The 22,276-nt window shown below is 36.1% G+C and overlaps 1 protein-coding gene across 1 annotated transcript in view; it reads left to right on the plus strand.

The window, feature by feature from the left end:
* ASXL3 (ASXL transcriptional regulator 3) overlaps nt 1–22,276 on the plus strand; it is a 248,537-nt gene that overhangs the window by 136,731 nt on the left and 89,530 nt on the right. The window contains 1 exon segment of the mRNA XM_043988310.1: nt 571–692. Within this exon segment, the coding sequence (XP_043844245.1) occupies nt 571–692 (122 nt within the window).

Genomic DNA, 22,276 nt, shown 5'->3' on the forward strand with positions numbered 1-22,276 from the left:
ATGAACAGTGTAGAGAGGTGGCCATAAAGTTTTATGTTTATAATTTGGACTTTATTCAGAGAAAGCTTCTTTATCCTGCTCGTGCTGTTTAGCATTGTTAGAGGGGAAAAGTAAAATTCTCTCTTCTTCAGGGAAAGGGAAAAACTTCACCCTGGGGGATGGGAAAATTATGTGATAGTCTGAGAAGGGGCCAGTTTCTTCACATTTTAAAAGGCAACATTCTCATTTTCATTCTTTTTGCTTCAATTGTGAATAGACTGTTCAGACCATAATCTACTATGCAAACAAAAACCCTAGCATATATACAGCCACTTAGACAAAGGACTGATTTTGGTGTGGGGCATTTGTTTGTCTGTTTTAGGGTTTTTTTGTTCTTTTTTGTTTTTTACAGCTAGCCTCTGGAGTGAAATTTTAAATGGTTAAATTTCATAAGGCTTGTTTCAGGTGGACAATATATATTGTCCACATATGAAGTTGTTTTCTACTGGAAAGCCCTAAAAGTTGGTGATTCTAAGTGAGACTTCCAATGAAATGGACATTTATAATCTCATTTCTTTTATCTTTTTCTAGTTTGTACAAGACAAGTATCTGAAGAAGCGTCTTCCAACCGAGACTCGAGCCTTACAAATACAGCAGTGCAAAACAAGTTAGTGTCTTCCTTCCAGCAACACACCAAAAAGGCTCTTAAACAGGTAAGGTTACATCAGTGGCGTTGGAGTATTTATTCTTCAGGATAAATTTTGGATTTTTTTGGGCAGGGCAATGAGGGTTAAGTGACTTGCCCAGGGTCACACAGCTAATAAGTGTCAAGTGTCTGAGGCCATATTTGAATTCAGGTCCTCCTGAATCCAGGGCCGGTGTTTTATCCACTGTGCCACCTAGCTGCCCCCTCTTCAGAATAAATTTTGGAGGATCATACATTAGAATTGGAAGTGAGGGACCTTACAGGCCATCTATTTCAAACTACTTTTACAGATGAACTAAGACCCTGAGAGCTTAAGCAACTTGCTTGACCAAGGCCATACAGGTACTAATAAGTAGGAGAGCTAGGATTTGAACTCAGCCTTTTGTGTCTAGATCCAGCACATTTTCCACTGTTCCACATGCCAAAGTATGTAGATAGCATATACTCCAGGCAAGCAATTTCCTTAGCCACTTATGCCTTTCCAGGACTTATATTTGTACTTCCAACCTTTTCCAGGCACTCTTTCTAGTCCCCTACAGCTTCACAGGCCTGAAACTGCCCAGACCCTGGCACCCTCCAATCCCTTCACCCCTCTGTACTTTCCAGCCACAAATAGCTCCTTGAAGGCCTGGACCATTCCACCTGAGGACAAACCCCAGTGGACAATAACCTACTTGAACCTATTCCTCAGTGATTAGCATACTTCCACCTCATCATCCTCATCCAGCAATTATGAAACACTAGTTGCCATTGTTCAGATACATTCTCTATCTCACACTATCCTAACTTCCATCCCCCTCAAACATCCCTCAGCCCCGACTCTAAATCTACCTAACCTTTCCATTGTGCTCTCTGAAATGCCAACTCCCTATGCAACCAATCTTCCAATTAACTCTCTACAGTCTGGCTTCTGATGTCATTATTCAACCAAAACTGCACTCTCCAAAATTACTAATGATCTCTTAATTGCCAGATCTAATGGATTTTTCTCAGTCTTCATCTTTTTTGACCTCTCCACAGCCTTTGATATTATTATTTGGGGGGGGGGGGCAGGCAATGGAGGTTAAGTGACTTGCCCAGGGTCACACAGCCAGTAAGTATCGAGTGTCTGAGCCTGGATTTGAACTCAGGAACTCCTGAATCCAAGGCCAGTGCTTTATCCACTGTGCCACCTAGCCACCCCCAGCCTTTGACATTATTAATCAGCATCTTCTCTTTGATACTCTATTTTCATGATACTGCCTTACCTGTTTCTCCTCCTAGCTTTTGGTCTTCTGTGTCTCCTTTGCTGGATCTTCTTCCATGTTATGCCAACCAACTGTGTCCTGGGCCCTCTTCTTTTCTCCTTCTATGCCTAAAAGATATCACTTGGTGATAACAGCTCCCATGTTTTCAGTGATCATCTCTATGCAGTGTGTATTTTAAAATTCTAAATGTGGGTTCTAATCTGTCCCCCCACTTTTGGGGGGAAACTGGCTAAAATCACTAATAAATGGGTTTAGGTTTTTTAAGGGTTTATTAAAAGACATAAGATAGTAAAGGAAGAGAAATATTGAAAACAGATTTCTTATAGCTTGGAAATTCTAGCCTTCCTAACCTCCCACTTGAAGTCCTGCCACCAACCTGATGTCTTGAACCAAAAGAGGCAATCAACCCTCAGCCAGCGTCCGCTTCCATGTTATGCCCTGTTCAATAAACATTAGTGACTCCCTTTTATCTTGAGGTTTTGTTTTTAACCTGGTCACTTCCTATCTTTCCAGTCTTCTCACACCTCACTCCCTTCCACGTGCTTGGTGATCCAGTGACCCTGGCCTCCTGGCTCCTCCTCACATAAGACATTCCATCTTCCCACTTTTAGCATTTTCACTGATCATTCTTCTTGCCTGGAATGCTTTTGATCTTCATCTCTACCTTCTGGCTTTCTTCAAGCCTCAATTAAAGTCTGGCCTTCTACAGGAAGCCTTTCCTAGTTCTTTTTAATCTTAATGCCTTCCTTCTAAGACTACACCCTCCCTCTCCCAAACTGCCTAATGTATCCTGTTTGTATTATTGACAGTGCTTAGTTATTTGCATGTTTTTCCCCATTAGAATGTGTGCTTGTGAGCAGGAAATGTTTTTATCCTTTTTGTACCCTTCACACTTAATCCACTCCAATCTAATGAACATTTATTAAGGGCCTGTTTTATGCCAGGCATTGTGCTAAGCACTGGGGATACCATTAATAAGAAAAAGACAGTCCCTCCCCTCAAGAACTTTACAATCGAATGAGGGGGGAAGAGGAGGACAACATGCAAAAAGAGGCAAGAAAGGTTGGAGGGCCCCACTAGGGGATACCAGGTATGAGAGTGTCTTGTTCTTTGGCAGAGCAGCAGATGCAGAGTGAATTGATTAGAAAAAGTCCACTTTCTGCCTTCCATAAAGCAGGACTTTAATACTTCAAACTCCAGCCCTCCAATTAGATGGGAGAGGAATGGAGACCAAGAGATGTGATATCAATCAAGGCTTGAGTTGACAGCATGGTGGTGAATTTATAAGTGATGAGCTTAACCTGGGAAGGCCATCTTATTTTATGGAGTGAAACCAGGCAGAGCAGCAGATGCAGAGTGGAGTGAGCTGAAAAGTCGACACATAGTAGGTACTTAATAAGTGGTATTTAACTTAGTGCTCTTTTAATAGAATAACATGACTCATTTATGACTGTTGAGTGGGAGATTAGTAATAGAATAACTTTATAATTTATTTTGGAAAAAAGTATTATAATTGAGGGTACTAACATCATAGAATATACTTTGTTAATGTTGGTGTATAATACACTTTACTGACTTTTAATAATTTCCATGAGTTTCATAGTTGTATGTTGATGTATGTTGTAAAAAAAAATTGACTTATTTATGATCCCACTGAGTCAATCTGCTATTTGTTTTCTTTAAGGTGAATATTTGTTTTTATTCAGATATTTAATTTGAAATGATAAAAAATAAGAAATAACTTGTTAATATAATGGGCATTTATTCTTACATTATGCTTTGGAAGTTAACATGACACAGGCAAAAAACAGTAGTTCTGATGCTTTTCTGTTATGGTAATGTCTGTAATGTTACTTCATTATATAAGATATATCAAATTCATTTGTTTACATAAAAGTTATGCCTTTTAAAAAATGGCCTTGCCCAAGTAATTATATCACATTGCTCTAAACTGTAAATCTCCTTATTCCCTGTAGAACAGGAATCATGTATTAGTCATTTTTGTATCCTTCACATCCCAGGCCACACTATATTTGCTCTTTCAGAGTTCTTTATTTGTGTACATTTTTGTTCTGTAATTCTGTATTCTTATATTGGCTGAAAAGTAAGGTAGTTCAACTGAACAGACTTTTTTTCTATTTTAATAGTATTTTATTTTTACCAATTACATGTAAATGTAATTCATTTTTGTATGATTTTGTACGACATTCATTTTTGTATAATTTTGAGTTCCAAATCTTTCTCCCTTGCTCTTTTCCCTCCCCTTTCCTAAGATGACCAACTTTGATATACGTTACACAGTACAATTGTGTTAGGCATATATGGAAACATAGTAGTTGTGTTGTAAAAGAAGAATCAGAAAAAAAGGGAAAAACCACTAGAAAGAAAAAAACAAAAACAAAAGTAGAAACAGTATGCTTCAATCTGTATTCAGACTCCATAGCTTTTTTCCAGATGTGGAGAACGTTTTTCCATCATGAGTCTTTGGGAATCGTCTTGGATCATTGCATTGCTGAGAAGGGCTAAGTCTGTCATGGTTGATCATTGTACAGTGTTGCTTTTGCTGCGTACAGTATTCTCCTGGTTTGAACAGATATTCATTAAGTCCCTACTACGTGCAAGGCATTATTCAAGGTGCAAAAACCAAAACTGAATCCTTTCTTACCATGAAGGAATTGGGGTAGCCAATAACAGTTAAATAAATAAAAGGCAATTTGATGAAGGAGGGACTTTAACTGGGTGCAAGAGGAGAAGCTTCCTATTAGAACTGGCACCAGAGCTGAGCCTTGGAGAAAGCTAGGGATCCTAAGAGTAAGAGGTAAGGAGGGAGTACATTCCCACCTTAGAGGATGGCCACAGCAAAACAGGGAGATGGAGATTTAAACATCTAGTTCAAGAGTACAGGGAACAACTAGAAATTTGACAAGTTTGGCTGGAGAAGTACAGTGTGTGAAATAGAATAATATGAAGTAAGTCTGGAAAGGTGGGTAGAATTTACATTGTGACATGGTTTAAATACAAGGTTGAGGCTTTTGTATCTTTCTTATTATTCAGTAGGGAATCATTGAAAGTTTTTGAGAAAGGAGTATATATTTCAGAGGTTTATTTCAGAGATTCTTAGAAGTTTATATCAGCTTTGGTTAAGGAAGACATTTTGTGCTGTAGGACTAAACTGAATATTTTGGATCTCCTAAATCAGTCCAAATATTTGTTAATAACCCGAGACTAATTCAGTTTTCCATTGCTCCTTAGGATTCCGGTTAGTGTCTATCTTACAGAGGAATGTCTTCCCTAGTCCATTTTAAATCTGACTCTGTAATTGTTTCAGTGGAGTGACCCCATAAAATCTAGAAATTGACCGTGCCTAACTTCAGAGTTATTTGTCATGAAAAGAAGTGTGGCCCATTGTAGATTGTAAAATGGTCCTTATAATTTCCATTTTGGTATTGAGCTCATTGAAAATGGATGGAAAGGGGCAGCTAGGTGGCACAGTGGATAAAGCACTGGCCCTGGATTCAGGAGGACCTGAGTTCAAATCCGGCCTCAGACACTTGACACTTACTAGCTGTGTGACCCAGGGCAAGTCACTTAACCCTCATTGCCCCACTTTAAAAAAAAAAAACAAACCAAAAGATGGAACCTATATGTGTTATGGGGCAACTAGGTGGAAGACTTACTAGCTTCAGACATTTATTAATTGTATGACTCTCTGTGTCACTTAGTCCTGTTTATTTCACTTTCCTCATTTGTAAAATGAGCTGGAGAAGGAAATGAGAAACCTTGCCAGTATCTTTGCCAAGAAAACCCCAAAATGGGGTCACAAAGGGCTGGACACAACTGAAAACACCTCAACAATAATAAAGATATGCTACTTGGAGGGCTGGGGTCAGGGTGGGGTGTCCAAATGATGTTGTACTGATTATTCATATAGTCTGGTATGCCTGACAACATGCAGGCTTTTGTAGGATACATTTGATTACACTTCCAAAAGAGGGGAAAAAATTCAAATGACTATTTCTTATTAACATTAACCAGATATGCTGAGATCCAGAATATTCCATCCTGACCCCTGTTGGTTAAACAAACAATTTTATCTTTCAAAGATGGCTTAAATTGTTATTCAGTCAAGTATTTGAGCACTCCCAGGGCATATGGCCCTATTGTAAATTAATGTCAAATTATATGCCATACCAGATAGTGGTTTGGATAGTAACCTGTATGTAATAAGATAACATAAGAAATTCATGTGTTGGACTTGAGGCAGCTTGATAGAGTGTGGGTTTTAGTTGTAAGGAAACTTAAAAGATCCCGGGGCCTGGCACTAGATGACAGTTTGATAAGATATAATATATACCTGATCTCTTAGAGAGAAGATGATGAAGGAAAAGTCTGTAATGTGAAGTTCTGAAGAATTGAAAGGATTATTTTTCTTGCATTTATTGGGATCTTTTTGGGTAAAAACTGAGAGGTAGGAGGAGAGAAGGGCAAGGCAGCATGATAATTTTGCTTGAAGAATTATAGAAGGAACTGAAGTAGGTTTTATAGTGGCTAAAATGCCTTAAAGGCCTTGATCCTATGGTTGGGTTTAATTTGAAAGGTAATGTAGTATCCCTATAGGACTGTAAGAGATAATGTTTGGTTTTTGCTATAAACTTATTCATTACATGTAATTATAATATTAGTATGACTCAGATTATTTGGGATTGATTAGTTTTGGCTAAATACTATCATAAATAATACATTTCTCAATTTAGGAACATTTGACTTTGGGAGAACTAGGACTGTAACCCATATCCCTCGACTCAATTCAGTGAAGCAATCCTAAAAGGATGATGATGGTGATAAGATATATTCCTGTATACATACATATATATATATATATATATGTATATCTCTCTTTAAGATGTGGAAAGTACTTTACAAAAATTATGGATTAGAAAACTTTAAGTTCCTCTTATGTACCAGGCATGTGCTAAGGATACAATGAAAAGTGAAAGAGTACCTGCCCATGAGGTATTTATGGTCTCAGGTGTAGAAATGCTGATGATATCTCTCAGTCAAAAAAAGAAAAGCAATAGGTTTTAAAATGAAATTAGATATTGTAAAAGCCAGTTTTATCACCCCATAAAGCCTGGGAAAGCGCCAAGAAGTTCCCTTATGCATTTCCACACTATTTCTATCTACCTTTTAATTCAACTCTTAATTGAAGTTGCTTTTTCTCAAAACCTAAAGTCTCATTCAGTTGTTTCCATTTTTATCACTAGTGTTGTAACTGTATTGTTCTCTACAAATCAGTTATTGTTCTTGGTCCTTTGATCTCAAAGAGGACCATGACATCTGGGACATGATGTCATGACTTGCACTGAATAGAATTTAAGTGTGGAAGGGCTGTGTAAGGTCACCAACCTTACTCTCTCCTCCAGAGCCATCTGTGTCCAGTGGCTAGATGCTAGATGCAGATGTTTAAGGCAATTGGGGTTAATTGACTTGCCCAGAGTCACACAGCTAGTAAGTATCTGAGGTGAGATTTGAACTTGGGTCCTCCCAACTTCAGGACCAGTGCTCTATCCATTGTGCCCCCCTGTACAAACTTCAGCTTTAGTATGGTTAATATACTTCCTTGTGTTAACATAGGAACTTACACAGCATTTATAACAGAGTAAAGGAAAATGTGTTATGTGCTCCAAACTAACTTACCAAGAACTATCAAAATACAATACTTTTGTAAGTTAGGGAGTATACTTAAATAAATATTGAAAAATGGAAGTATAAGTAAAGAGAAAATTCTACTTGTATTTAGCATAGATGGCAAAATTGTTATTTAACAAAGGGGTGTGTTTCATAGTCTTAAAAGATAAATGTAATAATCATAGGATCCAGCCCTCTGTATCTCTGTTCCTCAATTTTTATATGCATCCATTTGATTTAATGTTTTATTCTGTATTCTCATCATTCAGATACTTAAGAGTTTTAAGAAGTTATTCCATTTTGAATGTGGATCATACATGTGTACGTAAATAATTCTCTGAAGTGGAGATATTAATAGTACCTACTTCAGAGGGTTGTTTTGAAGATTTTAAATCCTTTAAGGAGACATGTAAAGTGCTTCACAAACCTTAAAGGACTATAAATGCCATTATTATTATTATTACTATTATTATATGAACTTATGTATGTTTATATAATAAACAAGATTTGTTCCATGGAATCTAACCAATTAATTTTAGAGATGAAGAATCTGAGTTTCAGAAGTTGAATTCCTTGCCCAAGGCCTCACAGCTAGTAAGTGTTAAGAGTTGGGGATTTAGGGGCAGCTAGGTAGCGCAGTGGATAAAGCACTGGCCTTGGATTAAGAAGTACCTGAGTTCAAATACAGCCTCAGACACTTGACACTTAACTAATTGTGTGACCCTGGGCAAGTCACTTAACCCTCATTGCCCCACCAAAACAAAACAAAACAAAAACAAGAGTTGGGGATTTGATCCCAGGTTTCCTTGCCTCTAAATTGTACTGTTCTATAGTCCAGTGACTTGAACAGCTCATTGCATTTCCTGTATGGGTGTTTTCACTGATTGTCCTCCATACCAGGAATGATCTGCCTCCTCATTTCCATTTCAAAGCTAGGGAAAGCTTTGTTCATGTCTCAAGTAAAGATCCACTTTCTGCTGAAAGCCTTTTCTGATCTTCATTCTAGTGCCTTCCCTCTATCTTCCATGGTTCCAACCGTCAGTGAGTGACAGAAGCAAGATTTGAAAATAGGTCTTCTGACTCCATAGCCAATGCTTTTTCCAACTATACTACAGTATAATATATGTAAAATGAATGACAGGTTGGAAGAAGAGAAACAAAAAGAAATAATATTAAAAGAAAACATAATCTCCATACAGTCAAAATGTATTAATCTCAAAAACAGGTGTAGAGAGGTAATAAAGATTATAGGTCTCCAAAAAGAACATGATCAGAATCAGAATCAGATCAGATCATAATCAGAAACTCCAAACACTTCAATGCAATTAATAACACAAGAAAATTGGCCAAAATTTCCAAACACCGAAAATAAAGTGCCAGTGTAAAGAATCTACAGATCGACAAAAGGAAAGAAAACTTTATCGAAGTTCAACCACATAATGGTTAAATTTAACAATTCCACTGAAAATAAAATTTTGAAGCCACCAAGAGAAAGACCTAATATAAATAAAAAGAAGTTCAAATAACAGTCTATTCTGTACCCTCCAGAAACTGCTTGGTGGGAATAATGTGTTCTTAAGAGCAATGTAACTTAATATAAAACCTAAAGTGACCTGCCATGAAAATCTGAGCCTAACCATTAGTGAAAAAAGATGGATGTTAAATAAACAAGGGTCATTTGAAACATTCTTAGAAAGAAAATCAGACTTGGAAAAATTATTTGCTTTTCAAACACCTCAGACAACAGAAATACAAGAAGGCAAGCAAATACAGTAACTGAGAACAATAGTAACAAAAAATAACAGAAAAACAAAAGATTTGTTTTTAAACTCAGGATAACAGGTGAAAGCTAGAGCTAAATAGAAGTGATCCTCTAGAAACAGGCGTGAAACAACATAGACTAACCTTCACAACATCCACATATAGGTAAACAGTATTTTTTGTGATCTAAATTATAGAATCTGAGAGCACAGAAAAGGGGGAAAAGGAGAAAGAATTAGAGAAGAATAAGTAGGCTATGCTATTTAAGTCAAAGGCTCACATTAAGTGAACATTTATTCCTGTAGTGTCTTAAAAAGAAGAGAGCCTACGGGAGATTAGATTAGGAGACAAAGGGAGAGAAATATGGGGGGAAAGAGAGAAATCTTACTTTTGTAGTGGGGGTGGAGAACACAGACAAATGCTGTCATAGGAGGAGGGATTCTATAAGGGGGAATTGTTATCTTCCAAAAGGTAAAATCTGTGGGGTTTTGATACTTAAAGAGATCATTCATGCTGCCATAGCAGAAGGGAAATTGGAGCATTAGTTTGGGACAGCTAACGACCAGAAGAGTAGGAGATAAGTTCTCTATCTAGTTGAGAAATGAGGCAGTAAAAATTGTTTCCTAGCTTTCTGCTTTCCTTCTAATCATAACTGTTTTGGTTTTCTTTGTGCAACAACCTTTTAATTTAACATAATCTAATTATATTAACTATATATATATAAATCAAATTAAGTAAATTAGATTTAATATAATCAGAGTTTTCTATTTTATATCTTATAATGCTCTCTATCTCTTGTTAGGTCATACATTTTCCCCATCTCCCTATATCTGACCAGTAAAATATTCCTTGCTCTCCTAATTTGCTTATTTGGTATCACCCTTTATGTTTTCACCATGTACCCATTTTGATCTTACCATGGTATACAGTGTAAAATGTTGGTCTATACCTATTTTCTGTCATGTTGTTTTCCAGTTTTCCAGGCAGTTTTAGTCAGTGACTTCATATCCCAGAATGTGTGAGGTGTACTCAGACTGGTTTTGGTTTTCATTTCTCTAATCAATAGGGATTTAAAGCATTTCATCATATGATTAGATAGCTTTGATTTCTTCATCAAGAAACTGCCTGTTCATATCCTTTGACCATTTATCAATTGGGGAATGACTTCTATTCTTATAAATTTGACTCAGTTCTTTATATTGAAAAATGATGCCTTTATCAGAGAAATTTGCTTTAATTTTTTTCACCATTTCTTTTCCTTATATTGATTGCATTGGTTTTGTTTGTGCAAAAAAAAAACCTTTGAATTTAATGTAATGAAAATTATGAATTTTATATCTAATGATGCTCTCTATCCCTTGGTTGGCCATACATTTTTCTGTTTTCCATAGAAAACAGGTAAACTATTCCTTATTCTCCTGAATGGTTTATAGTATCACCCTTTATGTCTAGGGCATGTACTTATTTTGACCTTATCTTGGTATATGATATAAGATGTTGGTCTATAACTAGTATCTGCCAAAGTGCTTTCTACTTTTCCAAGCAATTTTTGTCAGATAGTGAGTTGTTGTTTCAAAAGCTTGAATCTTTTGATTTATCAAATACTTTATTACTATGGTCTTTTACCACTGTGTAAAAAAAAATCTATTCCATCAATCTAATACCATTTCTTAGTATCAGATTGTTTTGATGATTGCTGCATTATTATAATACTGTTTGAGATCTAGTGTGACCCACATTCTTTTAGTTTTTAATGATTCCCTTGATATTCTTGACCTCTTGTTTTTCCAGATGAATTTTGTTATTGTTTTTTCTAGCTCTATAAAGGAATGTTATGGTAGTTAGATTAGTATGATACTAAGAAAATTAATTTAATTGTAATTTTTATTATATTGGTTCAACTTACCATGAGAAATTAATATTTTTCCAGTTGTTTAGATCTAGCTTTATTTGAGTGAAGTGTTCTGTAATTGTGTTCATATGATTCCTGGGTTTGTGTTGGCAGGTAGACTCTAAAATATTTTATGTTATTTTAATTGAAATTTCTTTTTCTATCTCACTGTTGGACTTTATTAATAATTCATAGGAATGCTGCGATTTCTGGGAGTTTATTTCATATTCAACTTTGCTAAGGTTATTAATTATTTCAAGTTACTTTTAGTTGGTTTTCTAGGATTCTCCAAGTATACCACTATATCATCTGCAAAGAGTGATAGTTTTGTTTCCACATTGTCTCTTTTAATTCCTTCCATTTCTTTTCTCTTCTCATATTACTCTAGTAATTTTAGTACAGTACTGAATAATAGTGGTGATAATGCACATCTTTGCTTAATCTCAGATCTTATTAGGAAGGCTTTTCTAGGTTAACCCCCTTTCAGATAATGCTTGCTGATGGTTTTAGATAGATACTACTTATCATTTAAAGGAAAATTTCATTGATTCCAGTTGTTTTCTGGCCTTTTAAAGAGGAATGAGTTTTGTATTTTGTCAAAAGCTTTTTTTCGGTATCTATTGAGATCATCATTTACGTCTTGTAGTTTTGTTATTTTTATGGTCAGTTTTGCTGATAGTTTTCCTACTATTGAACCAGCCCTGCATTCCTACTATAAATCCGACCTGGTCATAGTGTAAATATTCACATATTTCCTTAGATTGCAAGATTTATTGGTATACAATTGGACAAAATATCTCCTAATAATTGCTTTAATTTCATCTTCATTTGTGGTGCATTCACCTTTTTCATTCTTGATACTGGCAATTGGTTTTCTTTCTTTTTTAAAAAAAATTAAATTAACCAACATTTTATCTATTTTATTGATTTTTTTAAAAAAAACTCAGCTCCATTGGTTTAATGGTTTTCTTAATTTCAATTTAACTAAATTTTCCTTTGATTTTTTTATGATTCCCAATTTAGTATTTAATTGGAGATTTTTAATGTATTCTTTTTCTAGTTATTTTTAGTTGCATGCCCAATCTATTGATCTGCTCTTTCCATGTTTTATTAACAGAAGTGTTTAGACAGATGAATTTTCTCGTAAGTACTGTTTTGTCTTCATCCCATAAATTTTGGTATGTTGTCCCATTGTTGTAATGCTCTTTTATAAAATTATTGATTTCTCCCTCCACCCCTACCCCGTCATGATTTGTTCTTTGACTGACTCATTGTTTAGGATTAGTGTGAGGGGGGAAAAACAATCCTCAATAATTCTCAGGAACTCAGCAGCAATGTGACAAAGGCTTTTATTTCCTTCTTGTGAAAAGGAAGCACCCTAGTGTGCAGCTAGTGGGTGCAGAGAAAGGGGGCTCCCAGGCCTTGTTTTATACCCTAGTACCTAATGTGAATGGACCCTCCCCTTTTTCCATCATGGGTCAGATTACTCAAGGGTTACAATCTACTAGCAAAAACTAGCTAATTGGAACACAGTATCCCCACCCTTCTTCCTTGTATGGGCATAATTCAGGAGTGGACCTTATACTTCCTTATATGGACACAACTCCGGAGTGGACCTTATTGAGACCAGGGCTCCTTGAACCATGTGATTTAGTTAACTTGAGAGGGAGGAGGGGGTCTGAGACCTTTGTCCTACAAACAGGTCAGGAGCAGTATGATTGACTGTTATATATCCTCATTGAGAGGAGACAACTGCTCGTTTTCTCATAATTAGATTATTTAGTTTCCAGTAGATTTTAATCATATTTCCACGCCTTTATTGAATGTAATTTTTATTGCATTATGATCTTAAAAGGATACATTTAATATTTCTGAAGCTTTTGTTATGAGGTTTTTATGCCCTAATACATGGTCAATGTTTATATAGGAACCAGTATATTTCTTTCTGTTCTCATTTGAGTTTCTCCAGAAATGGATCATATCAAACTTTTCTAAAATTCCATTCATTTCCCTAACATTTCTTGCTTATTATTTTTTAGAATTATCTAGTTCTGAAAGGGGCTAGTTGAAGTCCCCTTAGTAGGATTCTAATTTTTAATCTACTTTGCTCTTTGCTTCACTTTTATGGGTGAGTTCAACCCATTCTCATTCAGTTATGATGCCTAACTTTTTAATTCCCATCATCCTATTTGTCTTCTGTCTGTTTATCTGTCTCTGTCTCCCTCCTCCTTTCAACCTGTCCCTCCTCAAAAGTTTTTTGCTTCAGACAGCCTTCTCCCTAAGCAGCCCTCCCCCCACCTTCTCTTATCCTTTTCGTCTCCTTTTCCCCTTTAGGATAGAATACATTTCTATACTCTACTTGCTATATGTGTTATTCCTTCTTTCAGCCCAATCCATTGCCAGTAAGTTTGAAGGAATGACCCCTCCCCCCATCTTCTGCTCCACTGTATAAGCTCCTTTGTACCTCTTTTATGTGAGATAATTTTCCCCATTATACCTCTGCCTTCCTCCTTTTAGCAGTACAATCCTCTTTCTCACCTCTTAATTTTTTTTTATATCATCTTATTCTACATAGTTCATACTTGTGCTCTGTCTATGTATACTTCTACCTCCTGTAATAATGATAAAATTTTTAGGAGTTACAAGTATCATATTCCCATGTAGAAGTATTTTCAGTTTAACCTTCTTGAATTTCTTATGATTTCTCATTCCTGTCTACCTTTTTTTGTTTCTCTTGAGTCTTGTTTTTGAAAATCAGATTTTTCTACTTTTATTTTTTAATTTATTTTTAATTTTTTTTGTGGGGCAACGGGGGTTGAGTGACTTGCCCATGGTCACACAGCTAGTAAGTGTCAAGTGTCTGAGGCTGGATTTGAACTCAGGTCCTCCTGAATCCAGGGCCAGTGCTTTAGCCACTGTGCCACCTAACTGCCCCCGATAATTTTTTTGAAATATGATGTTGGCCAAGCTCTTTTTCTGATCGTGGTTTTTAGGTAGTCCAATAATTTTTTGATTATCATTTTGTTATGTTTTCCAGGTCAGTTTTTCCAATGAGATATTTCACATTTTTTTCTATTTTAAAATTCTTTTTATTTTGTTTTATAGTTTCTTGATGACTCTTGAAATCATTAGCTTCTACTTGTCAAATTCTAATTTTTATTTTTTTCAGTGAGCTTTTGTACCTGCCTTTTCATTTAGAAAATTCTACTTTTTAAGTAGTTCTTTTCTTCAGTGAATTTGTATACCTCTTTTCCATTTTGGGAATTTTGCTTTTTAAAGAATTCTTCTCTTCAGTGGATTTTTGTGCCTCATATAATTTGCCCTATTTTAAAAATTAATTTATTATTATTATTATCATTATCATTATTATTATTATTATCTGGTGAGGCATTTGGGGTTGTGACTTGCCCCGGGTCACACATGATATGGGGGGAAATAGGGTACGGGTTGGGTTAGGGGTAGTGGTTCTTAGGAATTCCTCTTTAAAGAATTACACCCTCTTGCACACAAAAGCAGTTAGAATAAGGTGGTAGTTTATTTAGGGGCAAGGGAAGGGGAGGCAGGGGAAGGGAAACCATGAAAGAAATCCTTGGGCTTCTCATGGGGAGATAGGTATGGAACAAAGCACATGGCTTTGAGGTACCAATCTCTTTGAGCAGGAAACTGGCAGGTACTTTTATAGGGGGCTGATGGGGGTGGACCATCTGCCTGTGGAAAGTTCCTTTAGTGAGGGAGGACCATCCCCCACTGGTGGTGACTAGAGGAATTGGGTGAGGGGTGGCTACGGATCTCTCTTCAGGACACAAAGGCCTCAGCCTCACTCAAATTTATCTCCCCAGGGGTAAGGGAGATCAGAATGAAGGGTGGAGATCCCAAAACTAGCTCAGTCTGATTTGGTTCCGCTTATCTCTCTAGGCATATCTGTCCTCTGGTTTAGTTTCTCTAGGAGAAGGTTCCTTGATGTGCTCCAGAGAACTTCTGGGGTACTCTGCACCCCATGACACACAGCTAGTAAGTGTTAACTGTCTGAGGCTGGATTTGAACTCCGGGCCTCCTGAATCCAGGGCAGGTGCTTTATCCACTGAGCCACCTAGCTGCCCCCTATTTATTATTATTTTTTTATCTTAATAGGGTTTTTTTTTTTTTTTTGGCCAGTTATATGTAAAGCAATCTCATATAGGTCGTACATGTACAATCACTTCAAACATATTTCCACATTGGTCTTGTTCCTCAAGAAGAATCAAAACAAAAAGAAAAAACCTCAAAATAGGAGGAAGAAACCCAACAAAAGTTAAAATAGTATGGTTCAGTCTGTATTCATATTCCACAGTTCTTTTTCTGTATGTGGAGAGCATTTTCCATCATGAGTCTTTTGCAATTATCTTGAATCATTGTATGGTTGAGAACAGCTAAGTATTATAGCTGATCATCACACAATGTTGTTACTATGTACAATGTTCTCCTGGTTCTGCTCACCTCACTCAGCATGAGTCCACTTAAGTCCTTTCAGGTTTTCCTGAAATCTGCCTGCTTATCATTACATTCATTCCATTACATTCATATATGACAACTTGTTCAGCCATTCCCCAGTTGATACGAATTGACTCAATTTCCAATTCTTTGCCACCACAAAGAAAACTCCTAGAAATATTTTTGTATATGTGGGTCCTTTTCCCTTTTTTATGAACCCTTTGGTACAAAGACCTGTCTATTCCAACCTATTCTGTTTTTTAAGGTATTCTTTTCTTCAGTATTTTTATGCCTCCTTTACGAATATGTTAACATTTTTTTTTCATGATTTTCTTGCATCCCTTTAATTTTTTTTCTTAATTTTTCTTCTACCTCCCTTCTTTGATTTTTTCAGAATCCTTTTTGAGTTCTACCTGGAATTCTTTTTTGTAACTGAGAACAATTTGCATTTTGAAGGTTTGCATATAACTACCTTGCAAGTAGCTATTTTCATCTTTTGAGCTTTTGTTTTGATCATCCCCATCAGCATAGTAACTTTCAATAGTCAGGGTTTTTCTTTTGTTTTGTTTTGTTTTTGCTCATTTTGCAGAATATTTCTTGACTTTTAACTTTATGCTAAAATTGGTCTCTGCTTTCCCTACTGAAGTTGAGGGAGTACTGTCCTTAACTTTAGGTTTTTCATGCTGCTATTTTACGAGCAAGTTCTTTGGGTCCGTAAATTTTCATTTTTTCTAATCTGTTATGATATGTGGAGAAGTGTGGGCAATACTCTCCTTACTTGTGCTTTGTTCTGTGAGCAGCCACAAGCATCCTTTACCCGTTAAAGTTTTGATCAGTGTCACTGTTCCTACTAATGTTCCTCCCCACCCAGGGACTGCAACCCTGAACTGCTTATAGGCAATGCAACAGAGTTCTGTTCCCAGTGCCAGCTAAGAGTCCCGTGGGGACCAATTTTTAATTGGGGAGTGTTAGCTAAGCAGCTCACCGCAATATTGGGGCAAGGAAGGAGAACGGCAGCTTCCCTCAAAACAGAACAGGATTTATTTTAACAAGAACGAACTTAAAAAAAAAAAACACAAACAGGATCAATAGGATCAAGGGAAAGGAAATAAAATGGGGAAAGGGAAATTATACCACCTAAAAAAAATACCACCGCCCAGGAATCAGCTGAGAATACATAGCAAAACTCCTATTGCCTTCCAGAATCCAACTAGAATGCCCAATTCTCCTCCCCCAATCCCAGAAAAACCCCACACAGCCCCAGCCAATGGGATGGCCACTCTGACAGTCACATGACTGCCCTCACTAGGCTTCCAATCATTATAATTTTGCCAGGCCCATGTAGGCATTGGCAAGTGGTGATGATGTGAGGTGCCAGCACCATGGTGATGGCTACAAACAGTGGGTGGAGCACCATGCTGTTTGCAGAGCCCCAGGCCAGTGCGCTGCAATTCTGACCTGTTGTCTGACCCTTTACCATCAGTGGGCTGAGAGCTCTGAAAGCCTCCATAAGCTGATTCAGTCATGACCCCACCCTACCCCAAGACCTGCTTCTGGCTTGCCCAAGCATGGCTTGTGTTTTACTGGACTCCATTCTCACCCCACTGAGATAGACCTTTTCTACTGAGCTTGTAAATTGTCTTGGGCTGGGAATTTGTTTCACTCCAGAATTCATTTTGAGGTGTTATTTTAATGTTGTTTAGAAGGGATTTTTGGAGGGCCCAGGTGAATCCCTGCTTTTACTCCAACATCTTTGCATCATTGGGAAATTGGTATTTCTAAGATTGGAACACAATAGAAAAATAGGGACAGTCACTTTATACTTTAAAATCTTTATTGCCACACTTTTGAATGCCAAAAAATGGAGCTAAAAAGATCCCTAAAAATTGGGCGATTCTTAAAAAATTGTCCCATTATGATGGAATATTACTGTGCTATAAAAAATGACAAGTATGATGAATACAGACAAGCATGGAAAAATCTGCATGACCCAATGAAGTGGAATAAGCTGAGCCAAGAAAATTATTTATACAATAACTAAAATGTAAGTGGAAAACAATAACTGCAAAAAATCCAAAGTGAATGTTGCAAAGTTATAAAGAACAAACATGTTTTGAAAGAAGAGAAATAAGGTACTCCCACCCTTCCCTACCACCTTTGCAGAGATGAGTCTCATAAGTGTTGCATATATTTTCAAACTTATTTTTTGTATTGATCAATTATGCTGATTCCCCCCCTTTAACAACTTTTAAAATGTGATGACACTTTGGGAGGAGCAGGGGAAACTGTGGTGATATAAAGAAATCAATAAAAATTTAAAATATCTATTCATGAATAATTGATAATTCCATACTTTGTTTTTAGCAAATGTAAAACAAATCTATCAATATCTCAGGAATGGCATGATATTTGATTAATGCTTTTACCTCCTTCTTACTCTTATTACCTTAAAATTCTTAAAATTTATATTTCAGATTTATGGGCAGAGGAAGGATTTAGGACCAGAAGTGATATAAAGAGTAAAATAAAATGTAAAATAGATTGTTTTGATTATATAAAATTTAAAAGTTTTTGCACAAACAGAACTAATGTAACCAAGATTACAAGGGAAGCAGAAAACAGGGAAAGAACTTTTGAAGCAAATATCTGATAAAGACCTTATTTCTCAAATATATAGAGAACTGAGTCCAATTTATCAAAATACAAGTCATTCTCCAATTGATAAATGGTCAAAGGCTATGAACAGGCAGTTTTCAGATAAAGAAATCAAAGCTATCCATAATCTTTTGAAACATTATATCTATATCACTTGATCAGAGAAGTGCAAATTAAAACAACTCTAACATATCACCTCATACTTATCAGAGTGGCAAATATAACAAAAACCGAAAATATTGGATGTTGGAGGGGATGTAGGAAAGCTGGAACTCTAATCCACTGTTGGTTGAGCTGTGTGAAAAGATCCTACCATTCTGGAGAGCAATGTGGAACTATGCCCAACGGACTATAGAACTGTTCATACCCTTTGATCCAACAATACCACTGCTAGTTCTATATCCCAAAGAAACCCCAAAAAGAGAAAAAGACCTATCTGTATAAAAATATTTATAGCAGCTTTTTTTGTGGTAGCTAAGAATTGGAAATCAAAGGAATGTCCATCAATTGGGAAATGGTTTAAAAATCTGTGGTAAATGGTGGTGATGGAAGATTATTGTGCTATAAGAAATGACAAGCAGGATGGTTTCAGAAAGGCCTGGAAAGACTTGTATGAACTGATGTATAGTGAAGTGAACAGAACCAAGAGAATGTTGTGTACAGAGACAGCAATATTGTTTAATGAAGAACTGTGAAAGACTTTTCTCAGCAATACAATGATCCAAGACCATCCCAAAGGACTAATGATGAAGCATAGTATCCACTTCCAAAGAAAGAACTGATATTGATGGAACACAAACTGAAGCATCCTATTTTTCACTTTCTTTCATTTTTTTCTTTTATTCAAATTTTCTTACACAAAATGACTAATATGATAATGTTTTACATATTCATACATGTGTCTGATTGCTTACCACCTCAGGGAAGGGGGAGAGGAGGGAGGGAAAGAGGGATAAAAATTGGAATCCCAAACTATAAATAAAAATGCTTATTACTTTTTTTAAAAACCTATCTTTTAAGCCTTTTGAATATTAGAGCAAAAAGTAGAAAAGGATTGAGCAAGACTGACTTTTGTTATGATGGAAAATGAGATTGTATTAAAATATAACCTTTCCTTTTCCTCTACGCCTTCATTATTTATTTAGGGTAACAGAACTTATAAAGTCACAGATTCCTTTCTTTTATATGGCAGAGTGGATTCATTCTTGCTATTTTGCTGTAATTTGTTATTTCTGACCAATACTGTGAAACTTCAAAGGTTATGTGGCATAATAGTTTCTGAACATGGGCATTGACATTTAGACAACCAGTAAGAATGTGAAGTGCTGATATGTAATGCAGCCAGGTGGTGTGTGTGTGTGTGTGTGTGTGTAATTTAAATTTTAACATTCACAGAATCTATTTCCTGTTCTAATGCATTATCTATATACTGTTATATAATTTTTCTATCAATTCCCCAGAAAAATAAAATGGGCATTTTTTCCTTTATGATATAGATTTCAAGAGCCTCTATAAGGGGCTAAAATTCTAGCTAGTCTGTCTAAAATATCTAATGAGTGGTAGTCAATAAATTATAAGCTTTAGTAAGAGTTTAGACTTTTAAGCATTTATTAAGGAGAATAAGAATTTGGTGAAGAGAGAGAGAAAGGCCTAGATTCATCTATCTATCAAAGGGAGACTGCATTTTAGCTCCACTCTCCATGAGAGTCATCATGAAAAAGAGTGTGAGCCACACCTCCTTCATCACACAAGCCTCCTCTGAAACTGGGAACATCCCATCCACTTGCATACACAGCTCCAAACTAATTGGCTGGTAGCCTTGATTGACAGTACGCACGAGCAAACATCACTTCCTGATGCCAAGGAAAGCTGTATGGCTTGCCCTCAGACGCCTTCTCCTCATGAAGAAGCTTACCTACAGTAACTCTCCAGCAGATGGTGTCATTCCAATCATTATACTTCCTACTTGGATGTTCAGTTTTTCTACTGCATAATAGAAACAAGTACCATTCCCTAGCTTTTGGATTTTCCTAGAAGTACCTTGAATTAAAACTTTTGAGATATAATTTATTGATTGAGAGAGATCTACCCTGCCTTATAAAGAGAACATGGAGCCTATTTAAAAGTAACTCTCCTGACTACTTTCTCTTAAATCTTACCTTTCAAGTTATAGTCAGATCTATGAATAGAACTTTAAGGGTTTTGGGGGTTTTTTAAGAATTTTTTTCACTTAGTCTTTAACTATATTTTTGTCATTTTGTTTTATTATTTCAAAGTTTATTTCTGCTAGGTGTTAAGCTTAGACTTTTCTCTCATTGAAGGGACTTTGGAAATACTAAAGTTCTGTAATCCTGATTGTCCATGTCTTAGAAATTTGATACTTGTCATGGATTTATTTAAAATATGTGTGTATTTGCATGTGTGTGTGATTTGAGCAAAAGGATATTTTATATCAGAAAAGCTGTAAGATTATGTCCTTATAATAGAATCATTTTATATTTGTTCTCAATTTGTTTTAGCTTGGGATTTGAGTTCATTTCTTTCAGGTTTTTGTTTGTGCTGAAATTCTTTCAAGGTGTTTTTCATCAAGATATTTTTTTGTGTAAAGCCTAGAGAGAGTTGAAGGATATATATATATATCATCAGAAATTAAATATGAACTTCATATAGTGCAATTTGACCTTTTATCTTTCATGGCAGACTAAAAGTGATTATAAGGTTAACTGTTATTTCACACTTTTATGACATCTTTTTGTTTCATTTCCAGAGATGTAATGCAATATGATAAATATAATAATTTTTGTTATCATGATGCTCTATTCTTCCTTAAAGACGATTCATGGACCTTTAAAATTTTTGTTTTTAAGTACTCTTGTGACTGAATAGGACTAACCTGGTTTGCAGTTTTACTCTGAGTCACTCTCACAATCCACTCTGTCACAATGGCAAATTAAGCTTTTGTTGCCCACCCAGCTTACCTTGTGAGTTTTAATAGGATTCAACACCTTCTGTCTGATTCTCCTATTTCCTAAATTGTTGCCAGGTAATAATTTTAAGATACATTGTTATCCAGTACACAGTTCTTGAATGTTTTAGAGTTTCCCAAGTGAGGGATTTTAGTCCTGATTTCCAGTGAATACATTTTCTGTAGGTAGGTGTGTGTGTGTGTGTGTGTGTGTGTGTGTGTGTGTGTGTGTGTGTGCGTGCACACATATGTTGGTATCTGCATGTATCTGTGTGTGTGTTTGTGTCTATCTGCAAATGAATGTTTTGGGGTGGTTTTTTTTTTTGTTTTGTTTTGTTTTTTGTTTTTTAGTGAGGCAATTGGGGTTAAGTGACTTGCCCAGGGTCACACAGCTAGTTAAGTGTCTGAGGCCGGATTTGAACTCAGGTACTCCTGACTCCAGGGCTGGTGCTCTATCCACTGTGCCATCTAGCTGCCCCTAAATGAATGTTTATATTCTATAGGGAAAAGGTTTGTTCGTAGTTATTCAGGATTTGAGATATAAAGGAAACATAATAGAACAGTTTTTCTTTGTTAAAATAAGTCAATACTGTCCCCAGTTCCATGGTCTGACTTGCCCAAATAAATATGAGCCATAGCCCTGATTTCATATTTACCTTAGCTGTCAGGTAATTAAGCTTGGCAGAAGTTAGAACAGACAAACTTTTTGTCTTTCTCCTCTTTCTGTGTTGTTCCTTTACTCTTACTACATGATCAGCACACTCCCTTTTCACATTCCATATGTCTAATATGTTTTCTGCTCCTTTTGGTATTTAATTCTCTCCTAGCAATGTGAAGGTATCTTTCAGTTGCTTTTTGGTCAATTTGTAGCTTTAATTCTTTGTAGACTGTTGTATTCTATGATTTATAGCTAT

Source organism: Dromiciops gliroides, chromosome 1, assembly GCF_019393635.1.
Source record: "Dromiciops gliroides isolate mDroGli1 chromosome 1, mDroGli1.pri, whole genome shotgun sequence".
Lineage (NCBI taxonomy): Eukaryota > Metazoa > Chordata > Mammalia > Microbiotheria > Microbiotheriidae > Dromiciops > Dromiciops gliroides.